We start from the raw sequence: 16,274 nt of genomic DNA, 5'->3' as shown, positions 1-16,274 counted from the left end.
TTTACTTATACTTTTTATATTTAATTTTTTTCTTATACTTAAATGTTAATGCATAGTTGTTTTATTTTCATTTTGTTATTTCTTAAATAACTCGGAACACTTTGGCTCAGAAACATTTTTTTCCTTTCACTAATAGAAATTATTGAGTCCCTTTAGGAGACTCTAAAGACTGAAGTCTGGAAAACAATCAGTTAACATTATACCAGATTGTGACTAGAACCCATTAAAAAAACACAGGAATAGCCTTGAATGCTATAAAAGAGGAAAAGCCTAAAATAGCCTGTAGAGGTGAATCCCCAAAAATCTTGGTCTTGTAAGTGATCAAGGAGGGGTAAATTTATGATGAACTCTAAGGTCTTCAAATAGGGTTCTGTCATTTTCAGAGCCTACATTGGGCAATTTAAAAATGAAATGTCAACTGAATTTAAAAGTCCACATAGAAAAATTATAATATCTACCAAGAACTAATATAAAAACACTCTAATAAGATAAGATCATGAAAATCTAGGGGGAGAATGTTTTATACTAAGATTCAGACTCCTACTATAATGAAGATAAGTGGTAGAGAATTATAACTCATCTCTGGTTCCCCAGATTATTTTATCATATTAAACAGAAATTAACATAGGCAAATACAAAACACATCAGTAAATAAATGTGTTCAGGTGGTTGTTTTTCATGAGAACATATATTAAGCAGCCACTGTGAAGAAGGATTTGTGAAAGTGTTGAACATAAATGCCTTCTGCTGGGTAATGCCCTTTTACATTTTTACTGTATCTTTCACACCATTCAGAGATGTGTCTTCATGTGCTGTCAGATATACAGTGCAGTATAAAATGCATTCTTATCTAGATCGATCATATGTTGTATATCACATATCATATACTTATAAATAGATCTATTATCTCTGTGGCTTAGAGATATGCACCTATCATTACTCCAATGTTGGTGTGAGCAGTACTGTTTTCAGAGGGAGAGATAACAGTATATTAACTACTTATAAGGCAATATCATTTTCTCAATATCATCAAAGTCTATATCTTAAGTTTTAAAATAAAGAATACAAAGTAGGAAATTAAAGAAAAAACATCCAATGGAGAAAGAATATTTAAAATCACTGAAGTTTATTTCATGAGTTTTTATTATCATTACAGTTTACTTCAAATCAATCAACTGACCTTTCCCATAGGCCAAGTTGATTTGCTTTAAGATTACAGTGAACCCACTTGTAAGTGTATAGAGACAGGGCTAAAGTGGTAACAGTGTCATAAGTTTACTCTGTGTCTAGGAAAGAGCATTTCTTACGACTACAGAAACCTGACCAGGCTTCAGATACCGACTCTTCAATTTTGACATAGCTGCCTTCACTTCTTTGTTTCTTAGCGTGTAGATTACAGGGTTTAAAATAGGCGTGAAGATGGTGTAGAATACAGCAAGGACTTTGTCAACTGAGTAACTGCTGAAGGGCCACACGTAGATGAAAATGCACGGTCCAAAGAATAAAGTGACCACAGTGATGTGAGCCGTCAATGTGGAGCGGGCCTTCGCCATGCTCGCAGAGGAGCGATTCCTAACTGTAACAAGTATTACAGTGTAGGAGACAACCAAGAGGAGAAAGGAACTCAGAGAGAGAAAGCCACTATCTGCAACTATTAGTAGGCTGACAACATAAGTGTCTGTGCAGGCTAACTTAGTCACTAGAGGAAGGTCACAGAAAAAACTATCTACCTTATTAGGGCCACAAAATGGCAGGTTAACAGTGAATGCTAACTGGCTGGTAGTATGGATGAAGCCCACAAACCAGGAAATGAGGACGAGCACAACACATACATGGCGGCTCATGATCGTCATGTAGTGGAGAGGTTTGCATATAGCAACATAACGGTCATAGGCCATGGAAACTAGGAGCACCATTTCACTGCCAGTGAAGAGATGAACAAAGAAAATCTGGGCCAGGCAGGCATCAAAAGAAATAGTCTTGCGCTCAACCAGAAAGTCTGCAACCATTTTAGGGGTAGCAAAAGAGGCAACACATACGTCTATAAATGACAGGTTTGCAAGCAGAAAGTACATAGGGGTGTGAAGGCGGGAATCTGAGGTCACAGTGAGGATGATGAGAAAGTTGCCCAACAGAATTGCTAGATAAAATAGTGAAAATATAAGAAACAAGAAAGGTTGGAGCTCCCTTGAACTAGACAGTCCCAGCAATACAAATTCTGTTACCCGAGAATGATTTGTCTCATTCATTGATTTTGGAAGGGACTTAGTTTCAGTTACCTGAATAGGAGAGAAACAGAGATCAGTTAATGAAGTGAGCATGGGTTTGATGTTCCAATTACACTTAAACTTTTCAGAATTGCAATTCCTATTCCTATTTATGTGTCTGGGTTTTCATGAGTTATTACAAATTATACAGCTAGTACAGCTAAGTATGGAAGGTTGAGTTAAAGGGGAGAATTGTCAAGGAGATGTTCAACCAATGGGGATATCTAAATACATGAATTTCAGAAACAAATTGACAATTTAAAAATGAATTTGAGCATCTGAAGTTTTTGTGACACTACAGAAATCCAGTCTAAAAATCTATAGAGACAAAATCTAAACCAATTTTTCTAAAGTAAATGATATAAAAATTTTTGAACATCTGCCACAGAGGAAGATAATTTCACAAACTTAATGATGACTAAAAAAGTTAGACACAGAAGAGTATACACTGTGTTGGTCTACTTCAGTGAAGTTCAAAAATGGCAAAACTAAGGTGTAGAAAAACCACATAGTTATCCTTAAGGGACAGGAAGTGGAAATGAGAGGGGCTTCTGAAGGGTTGGTAATATTCTTTCTTGATGTAGTTGATAGTTACATGGGAGTGTTTACTTTATGAAAACTTACTGAAATATGAACTTTTGCTTTTTTCACTTTTGTATACATAAGTTGCATACTTATGAAAATTAAAACGAGAGAAAGAGAGACGGCATTAGATTTGTGTAAGAGAGCCCACAGGAGGAATCATTGCCTTAAGTGATTATATCTTATTTCTTCTCTACCGTTAAACGTTATATAAACTACAGTACAAAACCCTGGCAAAATTGAAGGCCCCAGATATTATTGGAACTCTTTTATGATTCAGATCTTCATGGTGTTCTACTTTATCGTGAAACCTAGCACACTGGTTCCTTTCAATTAATCCCTGAAGCTATGAAGCTTCTTTAAACTTAGACATTGGTGTTATTAACCATAGACATTTTATTGAGCTATGATTGACATTTGATTTGATGTGATGTGGCTTAACAATGTATAAGTTATATTGCTTACTATAAATACTAATATAACTAATAAGTTATATTATTACGAATTCAGACCAGGAAAAATCTGATTTTTCTTTTCTACTCAGTTACTCTATATTCTATGTTATCAGAACTTTCTTCCTTTTATGTTATTTTTATTTGTAGAAGCTATTTAGAACTTAGAAAGGTTTATGGTAAATAAAAAAAATAAAATGTGAATTGTAAAGGAGCAGTATATTATCTGATTTTGAAGAGTCTTTCTCTACATCTTAATCAGCTCTTGGGAGAGGATCTCTTATATTTCACTCATTTCTAACCACTTGCTATTTTTGATACTAATATCTTCTTAGATCATAACTGCAAATTGCTTAGTCTCTCCTTGGGTTAGACTGGAGGGTTTATGTATAAGAACGGAACAGGTGATAAATAGTTTTAACTCCCAGAAACCAAATTTAGACTGACCTCTGTATTTCAAATCTCCAATTCTCCCCCGCAAAATACAAATTTTCTCCATTATTTGCAGGTGATGTGTTCCAAGACCCCTAGTGGACGCTTGAAACCACTGATAGTACTGAACCCCATATAAGCTATATTTTCCTATACATGCATACCTAAGATAAAGTTTAATTTATAAATTAGGCTCAGTGAGAGATGAACAGTAATAACTAACAATAAAATAAAAAATTACAACAATATACTGTAATAATGTTTATGTGAATGTGTTTCTTTTTTTCTCTCTCTCTCTCTCAAAATAGGTTAATATTTTTGGACCACAGTTGACCTCAGGTAATTGAAACTGCTGAAAACAAAACCATGGATAGGGGGGACTCTTGTATTATCACAGATTGTATCAAAACTATGGCTCTAGGCATTTTAGAAGAGTTTAACAGGTGGAACTTGAAGGTAAAGCAGGCTACAGAAAAAAATATACAAATCTCTCTTTCTTCTCACTTCCCAGAAGCCTTGGCCCTTCAATCCTGTGACATAAATACTGCATTGAATCCCTAAGGCATGAATAGAAGTAAAATCTAACAAAATTAGTGAATAAGAGTTCATAGGTACTCCATTAGAAAGAGCAAAGCCATAAGCACAAGGAATGAGTGTCCTAGGGAGACCCTCCGGTGCTACAGCAGATAAGGACATCAGGAGGCATTTCTGAGCATAGAAACTTCCTGGCGTCTTTAGGCTAAAGCACCTAATCCAACTGTGTGAAAGACAGTCATAAGAATCATCCTCCCAATAGCTTTTCTGACTCTTCTGCAGAGCTCTATTGTACCATTTTCATTGGCTTCTTCGGGTGCTCAGAAAAAGAAAAGACCCTGTTTTTCACGGAGAAAAGCATTGGGCAAATTGATTCGATCAAAAACTTTCTTAGTACGTAAGATGAAAGTGGTGGAACACATGAACTCTAAACTTGTTTCTTACCTAAATCCATTCTTTTTTAGTTCACTTGCTTTATATAAATTTAAATGCCTGCTTTTCCCCAGGCACTGTGCTATGCACTGGTGATAAAGCAGTTAGGTTTACAACTTGCCTCTCTAAAAATTATTTGCTAATATTAATAACCCTTTGTTTATTTAGACAAGCTGATGAATTCACTTCCCTTTACCCCCAGTACATTCCCTATTAGATAAAATTGACTGTCTTTTTTTCCCAATAAAATCACTGTACTTCAGTGAAAACAAAGCTATTATTTTAAAATGTTCTATGTTGTATCATTGGGTAACTGTGTGACGCTGAGCAGTTCCTTTAGCCTTTCAGAGACTATTATCATCAAATATTAAATCTTGAGACTATTAACCTCAAAGAGACACTAAACATATTTCTTAAAAGATTATGTAGATGAAAATTATTTAACCAACTGTAGTGACTAAGTATATGTGTGCATTCTTAGTAATGTATTATTTTAGATCAGAAGAAGTAAATATTTTCTCATAATTTTACATTATGTGGTCTGACTCACACAAGAATGAGTTTCCAATAAGTAGATGTGCTTATGTAAAGACCGTTTTTAAAAAGAAGTTCTTGAAAACTTGTAGATGGATTAATGCATGTATAAAGGGCTGTGCTAGGCAAACCTCAGTTCCCTCCTATTTTAAATTCTGTCAAATGAATCTTGCTCAATATTTCTATCTCAGATATTATGACTGACAGATGAAGTGAAATAAATAGGTATCATATGCAGGGGTCACCAAACTCTACCAGTTCAAAGAGGTATCTTTCACAAACTTCCCAATATTGCTGTTCCCCTGACCCTCCCACTCCAAATGCAGATCAGAGAAATAGCAGTCTCTGTTATAGACTATGTTAGAGACAAACGCTGGTGCATGGTCTTCAGAAGGATGCTGACAAAACACTTTCACTTACCTAAGATGAAATGGAAAGTGTGGAGCTATCCTATAATCTGTAGTCATTAATGCTTGGGAAGAATTTCATTGTTATTCCACATCTCCTAAGAAAACAGAACAATCCCTGAGGAGATAAGTCATAAAGAATTTACTTCTAAATAAGACAGAAGTGGATTCAGGGTGTCTGTAGCTGAGTTGTCTTCAAGGAGGTGAGACAGGTCTGGATGCTGTATCTTAATCTAAGCCTTAGGCAACTAGAGGAGCATTTGGAGCAGTCGGGAATCTGAAAGGAGAAAAAGAGTAGACTGAAAAGAAATGCTGAAAACAAAATCTTCTGCTTCACAGTTTTGCAAAGGATTCAGCCTCACTGGAGCTATAAAACTGGAGAATGTTTTAGGAAGTACCACCAATAATAGTGATTTTTGTATGATTTGGGACCTGTAAAGACTCTGAAGTAGTGGGAATATTGCATCATTTTATCAAAAATTTCATCAGGAAAGATTTAGGGTTTTCTTCCTTTGATCTGGCTTTCCCTTGATTCAAAGTGTAGGTGACTTTTTACTTCTCACAGAATCATTATATAACTAAATCAAGCATCTTGTACAGTAGTGATATAATGAATTTGCCATAATAGTAGTAATATTTTAAAATATATTTTAAGGAATTATACATGGGATAGCTTTTGTTCACAAATAGAATATATATCCAGCAAGAAATGTTGAATTTCATTAGTGGTTTATATTACTACTTTCTAGTCATTGATTAAGAAGGACTATTCTAAACTATAAGCTTTAAAAACCTGAAGTTCAAATCAATGGATGCTGTCCAACGACATTATGGACTATTAAAAATGTATTAGTCATATTGAGTACAATGTACACTACTTGTGTTTGTGGGTGATAGGTGCACTAAAAGTCTTATACTTCACTACTATACAATTTATCAATGTAACCAAAAACCATTTGTATCCTAAAAGCTATTGAAATAAAAGAATATATTAATTTTAAAAAATTAAATATATATATTAGCCTAGGATATAGAAAATATATTTTCCAAGTCTATCTTTCACTAAATAACTTTATAATTGTAAGTAAATTACATGCCCTCCCAGGTGCTCTGTGTTTCCTCAAAAAAGAGTAGAATTCCCTCTCCCAAACACATTCTCCAGTTTTTGAAAAACATGATCCAAAATGAGTAAGTCAGTTCAAAGATAAGAATAATTACAAAAGATTATATTAAAATTAATATATATCCAAATAAAAGGGTAAAACACCTGGTCTTAGTAAAGTCATGCAGCAGTTACTCTTCGGAGTTAGGTGTTGGAACAACAGTAGGTAAAATGGGCACAGAATATTCAAAGATTAATTTAAAACATTATGGAGGATAATTGACTGTCTCTGGTCTCTGTTCTCTGTTCTGACTCAATCCCTGTCCTTGGCCTTAAAATATCAGCACCTACCCAGGAAAACAAACTTCACTGGGAGCCACTGGATGACGGAGAAAGATAGAGAACCCATGTCTTTCCAGACTTCAGTCTTCACCCTTTACACTCAAGTATCAGTATACCAAGCACACTGATATAAGAAAAGCCATCACAATTATTACAAGCTAATTAGGAATTTGACGTCACTGGGCTGTACTGACCAAAAGACCCAGAGGAGAGTTGTGATGGCAGAAATCACCTTAATCAGGGATAGTTGTGTGAGACAATTTGTTTGCCCACAAGAATTAAGTGTATCACCTCAAGGATTTCACAAATGGAAGAAGCAGCAGGCCTAATGGAAATGATTTGTTCTGTAAGAGATGTAACACTTTTTTTTTAAAGCAATGAGTAATTTTGTTAGCTAATTCTTTATGCTTTCGAAGAGCTTTAGAAAAGCACTATTGGGAGTGTCAAAAAATGATGGGGATTCATCATGCGACTGTGCATATTACACGGCAAACACCTTGGCATTTTGACAGCTTCACAAGAGCCATATGCTTGGTTTCTAGGGCAAGGATTCTAGAGTAAAAAAGTGAAAGCTGCTTTATTAATACAATAGAAATGCTGTATCCTACAGAGTAGATTCTAGTAAAGAGACTCCAAATAATTTTGCAAAAATTTGTATTTCTGAGTTCAAATAAAGAATCTGAGCATTAATGGGACTCTAGATTCATAATACAAAGCTCAAGACTCTGGTACCATACAATCTAGATGTGTCATGATAAAAGGTCCCCTGTGCACCCCCTTTACAGAGAGCCACTTCCCCCTCCTCAAACACCTGGAAACCATTAATCTGTTTTCTGTGCCTACAGATTTGCCTTTTCCAGACATGATACCAATGAAATTGTACAATGTGTAGCCTTTTCAACTGTCTTCTTTCATTTAGCAATATACATTTAAGATTCATTCTTCTTGTTGCATGGATTAATAGCTCATTCTTTTTTATCATGGAATATCCCATTGTATTATCTACCACAGTTGGAGTATCCATTTGTATATTGAAGGACTTCTTGGTTGCTTTCTCTCTGTTTTTGGTGATTATGAATAAAACTGCTATAAACATTTGTTTGTATGTTTATGTTATTTTTCAGGTCAGGTGGAAGATATGATTGGATAAGAAGATATGTTTGATTCTATCTATTTTAAACTCTGAAATTAGGTGCAAACAGATAAGGATTGGTATGTCTTCATGACTGATTAAGCCCCTTATCACATGACATGCTTCTTTTTACTTTTGATTATATTTTTTCTTCTGAAATCTACAGAGTCAGATATTGATATGACTACTTTAGCTCCTTTATAATTACTATTTGCGTTGTATTGTATATCTCTGTTCATCTTTTTATGTTTAAGTAGTCTGTGTCTTTATATTTAAAGTGGATTCATGGTAGACAGCAAATAGTTGGCTCTTGCTTGTATTGTTCATTCTAGGAATGTCTGCCTTTTAGTAGACTTCTTATACTGTTTACATATAATGTGAATGATATGTTCAGTTTATATCTACTACCTTGCTATTTTTTTTTAATTTGGGACTTCCTTTACTTTCCATTTTTGTAGTAGAATTCTGTCAACCATGATATGCCTTACTTTTGTTTGACTTGAAAAGTCTTCACTTCACTTTCATTTTGAAGGATAGTTTTCATACTTAAATGATTGTGTTGACTGTGTTGTTTTCATTCTGTTTTTTAACAATTCTAATCATGTTTTATACTAGTAAGTATTCAGTTATTTGAATTCTGGTTTTTCAGAATGTGGTTGTTCTTTTATCCATGGCTACTGTAAGATATTTTCTATATGACAAGTTTCCCGTGTGAATTGTGATATGTCTTCTTGTGATTTTCTTTTGATTTATCTTGCTTGAGGTTGGTAGAACTTCTTAACTTTTTTGATTATAACTTTCAATCAAATTCAGAACATTTTGGTCCCTGTTTTTAAATATATTTTTTCTATACGTTCCTTTTATCCTTTCCTCTGGAACTCCAATTACATATGTGTTAGGCCAATTGGCATTCTCTTACATATTACTGTGACTCTGTTCAATTTTTTCTTTCATATCTTTGTCTCTGTACTTCGGTTTAGAGATTTTCTGTTGCTATGTCTTCTAGTTTACTGATAATTTCCTTTGTGGTGTCTAACATTTTTCACCTCATGAAATTTTGATGTTGTTAATATATTCCATTCCTCTCTTCATTCTGTTTATATTTTTATTTATATACTTGAGCATATTTATGACAACTCTCTTAAAGTTATTTTATTCTAATTTCCACATCTTGATAATTTCTGAGCTTATCTGAATCAGTTTCCAATTCTACTCATTATGATGTATATTTTTATGCTTCATGACATTTATTGATGGTGGAAACTAAAAATATTTCTGAGTGCTGGATTCTTTCTTTTTGTATTCAAAAGTAGTAGTCTTTGTTCAGTCAGCAAAATTACTTATGGGCTAGGCTAATTATGTCATTTTATTTTAAAATATTTTAGGATGAGTTTAGAGTAGGCTTCTCTAAGCTACTTTAGCCTTGGTATTAAGGAATTATCTGATATTTAAGGAATTGCCCAGGATCGACTAAGGTCTTAGGTGTTTTTATTTTATTTATTTATTTATTTATTTAGATGGAGTTTTCAGTCGTGTTGCCCAGGCTGGAGTGCAATGGCGCTATCTCGACTCACCGCAACGTCTGTCTCCCAGGTTCAACTCATTCTCCTGCCTCAGCCTCCCAAGTAGCTGGGATTACAGGCATTCACCACCAACCCCAGCTAATTTTGTATTTTTAGTAGAGATAGGGTTTCTCCATGTTGGTCATGCTGGTCTTGAACTCCCGACCTGAGGTGATCCACCCACCTCGGCCTCCCAAAGTCCTGGGATTACAGACATGAGCCACCACACCTGGCCAGTGTTGGAAATTTTTAAAACTCACGCAGTTATAGAGTTTCTATATCCCATTGTAAGGATATAGAATTTTTAACTCATGCAGTTCAGCTTATAGCTCTACAAAATTTTTCCTAGATTTTAGGAGCTTTAGCCTTTGGGTACTCATGTTACTATTCAATAACAACTCAAGTGGGCCCCATAGAAATGTCTGGAGTGTTTTTTCTGTGTAATTTTTCTGTTTTGTGGTTGTTGTTGTTGTTGTCCTGGATGTAGATTTTGGCCATCATCAACCTTCTGAACTCCATTTTCTGTATTCTCACTCATCAAGTCAGTTGTGCCCTGCTTTGAATTACCTGTGCTGCCCTGAAATGTAGAAAGTACCTCCGTGGAGGAAACTGGGTTGATCATAATATTAATCTTATGTTTTATTCTCTCAAGGATCTTAGTCTTGTGTTGCATGTAGACCAGTGCTTAAACACAATGTAGTGATATATTTTATACAGTTTTCTTGTTGCATAATTATGAAAGGAAATTAAATACAGTAGTACCTCATGGCTGGAAGTGGAAGTTCATACTGTCTTTTTTTAAAAATAAAAATCATGAATACTGTTTACTTCTCTTTTAAAATGATTTATAATTCATTTACCATGAAATTTACCCTTTTAAAGTGTACAGTTGGGTAAATTTTATCATATTAACAAGGTTATGCAGCTATCACTACTAACTCTAAAACATTTTCCACAACCCCAAAAGAAACCCTGTAACCACTAGCATTTACTTCCCATTTTCCCTAAATGCTGCCCTTGGATACCATTAAACTATTTTCTGACTCTTTGGAATTGTCTATTCTGGACATTTCTAATAAGTGATATGACATAATAATAATGTGTCTGGCTTCCTTAACTTGCATATTGTTTTTAAGTTTCATCTACGTTATGGCATGTATCAATACCGTATTCCCTCTTATAGCTATGTAATATTCCATTGTAAGGATATAGAAATTTTGTTTATTCATTCATCAGTTGATGGGAATTTGCGTTGTTTCCAGTTTTGCTTGTTGATAGTACTGCTGCTATGAATACTTGTGTACAAGCTTTTGGATAAACATCTTATTTCTCTGAAATGAAATAGAAACCTATGAACTCTGACTAGAATTGGAATTTCTGGGCCATATGTTTCACTTTTTGGGGAACTACCCAGCAGATTTCCAGAGTGGCTACACCAATTTACATTCTTACAAGCAACAGATGGCGAAATTTAATTTCTTGACAATTTTGACAGCATTTGTTATCTTCCATTTTTTCTTTTTATTTATTTATTTATTTTTATTTTTATTTTTTTTGAGATGGAGTCTCACTCTGTCGCCGAGGCTGGAGTGCAGTGACCGGATCTTGGCTCACTGCAAGCTCCGCCTCCCGGGTTTACGCCATTTCCCTGCCTCAGCCTCCCAAGTAGCTGGGACTACAGGCGCCCGCCACCTCGCCCGGCTAGTTTTTTTGTATTTTTTAGTAGAGACGGGGTTTCACTGTGTTAGCCAGGATGGTCTCGATCTCCTGACCTCGTGATCCGCCCGTCTCGGCCTCCCAAAGTGCTGGGATTACAGGCTTGAGCCACCGCACCCGGCCCATTTTTTAAATTACTTACAGCTATCCTAATGGTTGTGAATTGGTATATCATTGTAGTTTAAATTTCCATTTTATTAACAACTAATGGTGTTGCACAATATTATGTGGTTAAGTTTATGTGCATATCTTGTTTGGAGAAAAGTCTATTCAAATCCATTGCCCATTTTTAAGTGGGTTTTTAGTCTTTAGTTGTTATTTTTGAGAGTTCTTTATATATTCTGGATACAAGACCCATGTCAGACATAAGTTCACAATCTTTTTTTCATTTGGTGAGTTTTCTTTGAACTTTCTAGATTGTATCATTTAAACCTCAACAGTTTTTAATTTTGATAAAATTAATTATCTATTTTCCTTTGGTTACTTGTGTTTTAGGTGTCAAATCAGAGAATTATTGCCTAATCCAAAGTCACAAAGATTTACATATGTTTTGGTATGTTGTGTTTTCATTTTCATCTTAAAGCATTTTGTAATTTCCCTTGTAATTCTTTCTTTGGTCCAATGGATATTAGGAATATGTTGTTGAACTTCCACTATTTGTTAATTTTTCAAGTTTTACTGTGTTACTGATCTCTAATTTCATTCCATTGTAATCAGAAAACATAGTTGGCATGATTTTAATCCTTTTAAATTTAGTGAGACTTGGTTTAGGGCCTAATATGTGGTCTATCCTGGAGAATGTTCTATGTGCACTTGAGGAAACTATGTATTCTACTGTTGCTTGGTGGAGTGTTCTATAAACACATTGTCTATTTGGCTTACAGAGTTTTTCAAGTCTTTTATTTCCTTGCTGATCTTCTATCTTAGTGCTCTACCTAAAATTAAAAGTATTAACATTTTTGTCCATTATTGTCAGTCTATTTCTCCCATGAATTATGTAAGTTTTTTCTTTACGTATTTCAGGACTCTGTTGGCATTTAATGAAATAATAACATACACACATGTGTACCAAATTGTTTAATCTTCTTGATGGGTGTATGCTTGTATCATTACACAATGTTCTTTCTCTTTCTCTATTAAGACTTTTTGTTATAAAGTACATTTTATCTGATGTTGATATATCCACTCCAACTCTCTTTTGCTTACTGTTGGCATAGTTTCTCTTTTTTCAAGAATCTTCTGTCAACCTATTTGTATGTTTGAATCAAAAGTGAGTTTTTTAACAGGCATCGCATAGATAAGTCGTGTTTTCAATCAATGCTGCTTATATCTGCCTTTTAATTGAAGTATTTAATCTATTTATATTTAGTCATTAATAATAAGGTAGGGCGTCTGCTACTCTGTTATTTGTTTCTATATGTCTTGTACCTTTTGTTTCTCTATTTCTTATTATATTCTTCCTTCATGTTAAACATATATTTGCTAGCATATTGGTTTAATTCTCTTGTATTAGTGGTTTCCATGGAGCTTACAATTATCACCTTAACTTATAACAATCAAATTTGGATTGATATCTATTTAATTTCAATAATATTTTTTAAACCTTGCTTCTGATACGTAGTTATATTTTTCCCTCTTCTCCTGGCTGGTATTGTCATGCAAATTGCATCTTTATATATTTTGAGCTGAACAACAAGTGGGTTTGTAGGTGTTTCTTTGTGAAGTTATCTTCTAAATCAGATAAGAGAAAAAAGTATTACAAATAAAATATATATTTATGTATTTTACATTGACATATGCCTTTACCTTTATTAGTCCTCTTTATTTCTTTATACGTATTCAAGTTACTGTCTAGGACTTTTATTTCAGCCTAACGGGCTCTTTTTAGTATTTACTGTTAAGAACCAAACTACTTCTCTTTAATAAATGTTCCCTGGGTTGCTGTAAGCCTTTCTTTAATCTCCAGGGTTTGGAAACTGTGGCTCTGTAAATTTTTGTCAATTTTTCATTTCTTTATGGAAGACAGATTTTGATTTAGCTCCTTGCTTTATCATTTTGGTGGCATAACACTCTGTTTTGTAGGGTGTTTTTTCTTTTACCATTTTTACTGGATATATATTCAGTAGAAAATAAATCATTCTACCAAAAACACACATGCACTTGTATGTTCATCACTGCACTATTCACAATAGCAAAGACATGAAATCAACCCAGGTGTCCATCAATGGTATAATAGATTGGATTTTTTAAAATGGTAAATATACACTATGGAATACTACACAGCTATAAAAAAGAGTGAAATCATTATTTGCAGCAACATGGATAGAGCTGGAGGCCATAATCATAAGCAAATTAACTCAGAAACAGAAAACCAAGTATTGCATATTCTTACTTGTAAGTAGGAGTTAAACATTGAGCTCATATAAATATAAATATGGTAACAATAGACACTGTGGACTACTAGAGGGTGAAAAGGGAGCTTGATTTAAAAACCACCTATCAGGTACTATGCTTACTACCTGTGAGATCCATAGTCAGTATTTGAGTTTTGGAGTATGGATCTCATCACATGTGTGAGCATCACACAAGATTCCCCTGTAACAAATCTACACATATATCCCCTGTATCTAAAATAAAAATTGAAAAGAAAAAAAAAGTCTCCAGGGATTTTCATGATCAGATAAATTTGACAACCCCTCAACTAGTTGACCTCTAAAGTCCTTTCGAATTAGATGTGCTGAGAACCTCACCTCCTCACCTCATGTGCCGTGAACTTCACCTCCTTCTACTTTATGTTTACATTTTTGGCTTTTTTGTTAAAATTATTTTTGCCTTCTGAATTGGCATTTCAAATAAGTTGAGCAAATAACAGTGTCATTCCTAGATAGCATTGTGGGTTTATGGCTGATTTAAACTTTGCAGTCATATACACTTTTTATATTCCTTATTTATGAAAGTTTTCTTTACAACAATAATTAACTCTTTTTAAAGTTTTTTCCACCTATTGAAGCATCCATATATAGTATGTATATATACTTACTATATACATATACATACTATATGCATACTATATCTACATATATACATACATAAAACTATATACATACTATATATAGTTTTTTTATTCTGTTAATACAGTGAATTATATTAAATTATAATCAAATGTTCATTCAGTTCATCATCAACATTGCATTGCTGTGTAATCTCAAATGGATAATATTTTATTATTATATTTTCCTGAATTTGTACTGCTCTGTTTGTAAAGGAATTTTGTATTTTTGTTTTTGAGTGAGATTGGCCTATAATTTTTCCTTCTTAGATGACCCTTTTCAAATTTTGAAGTCAGAATTATTCTAGCTCATTATGTGAGTGGAGCAACGTTCTCTCAGAAAGAGGAAGCAATGTCAGTCTGTTAGAGATGATACTTTATTAATTTTTTAATTTTAATTTTCAATTTTTGTGGGTAGATAGTAGGTGTTCAGATGATACCCTCGCACTGAGAAAATCAGCAGTTTCTTTTCTCCTTATGACTCGCTTTACCCATTTATATTTCCAGAGTTCATCATGTCCAAAATACATATATATATATATGCATTATATATGTATATGCATTTAGTTTTATGTTACAAAATCAGGAAAGAAAGTATTCAAGATAGACTCCTAGAAATACAATTATCAGCTCATGAATATGGACATAATTTGATAAATACAGCAAATTGCTTTATAAAAGTTGTTCAGTAATATTTGACCAAATAGAACTTCCATGTTTTCAAATTTTTAGTCTTAGTTAGTAATATCCTTTTGTTTTACTCTTTATTAATCTAATAGGGGTTCATTTTTATCTATTAGATTGATTTTTTTGCTACTTTTGTTTTCTATTTATATATCTTTAAAAATATTCTACTCATAATGTTTGACTCACAAAACTTTATAAGTAATAAAATAAGTCCGAGAGAGAGGGTTAAGTTCTAAAAACATATATAATGGGTAAGCAAACAAACATATGCCAATGTTCTCTTGGCGTGAGTCTTGGCTGTGTCTTGATTTTAACCTGTTAAGAGATATTAACACATGTAAAGAAAGACTATATTCAGCACCAATTATGTAAAGAAATAACAGAGGGAGTAATTAAGATAATGGATAGCAGTGACTATGTCAACATTGTTCAGGTAGATCTTTTTCTATCAGGCTTTCAGAGTCTGGTAACCTCACACATGCCAAGCAAATAACCAAAACTTTTCACTTTAACACAGATTTATCAAACCACTCCCAAGTAATTTGACTTCTGTTCTAATCATGATGCTGTGGTTAATTAACTTCACAATTATATTTTTTTATTGTAATTTGACAAATTTCTTCAAATTTCTTACAATTAACAATTTGGGGTTTCTAGGTCTATGAGTATGGGGTCAAAACTTAAACTGGCGCAATTCGTTAAGTTAATGTCACTTATCTGATTTTCTGGTGGTTTGCCAGCTAAATGTCCTCTCCTGGCCATGTAATTCTACAACCTTTATAAAGATTAAGCCCTTTTTCATTATACATTTCTGTGATTCTCTGCTTCTTTAATATGCAATTATTTCTACAAGGCCAAAGGCCTTTCTTCATCTCTTATGTGTACACATATTCTGAGATAAGTTAAGTTTTAAGAATTGCTAAAATGCATTGAGTTGCTTTGGACAAAACTGAGCATTAACACAATGGGATTATTATTAGGTTGGTGCAAACATAATTGTGGTTTTTGCAATTACTTTTAGTTGTGAAAACTGCAATTACTTTT

General features: G+C 33.6%; 1 protein-coding gene across 1 annotated transcript; it reads right to left on the bottom strand.

The window, feature by feature from the left end:
- Positions 1–1,183: 1,183 nt before the first annotated feature.
- Positions 1,184–2,390, bottom strand: LOC105527454 (olfactory receptor 4K15). The gene has a single exon (XM_011963783.1). It carries the CDS (start codon positions 2,319–2,321, stop codon positions 1,287–1,289), a length of 1,035 nt encoding a protein of 344 aa, XP_011819173.1. The 5' UTR covers positions 2,322–2,390; the 3' UTR covers positions 1,184–1,286.
- Positions 2,391–16,274: the final 13,884 nt, after the last annotated feature.

This window comes from Colobus angolensis, unplaced genomic scaffold, assembly GCF_000951035.1.
Source record: "Colobus angolensis palliatus isolate OR3802 unplaced genomic scaffold, Cang.pa_1.0 Scaffold625, whole genome shotgun sequence".
Taxonomy (NCBI): Eukaryota; Metazoa; Chordata; class Mammalia; order Primates; family Cercopithecidae; genus Colobus; species Colobus angolensis.
This window is presented reverse-complemented; position numbering and strand designations above follow the sequence as displayed.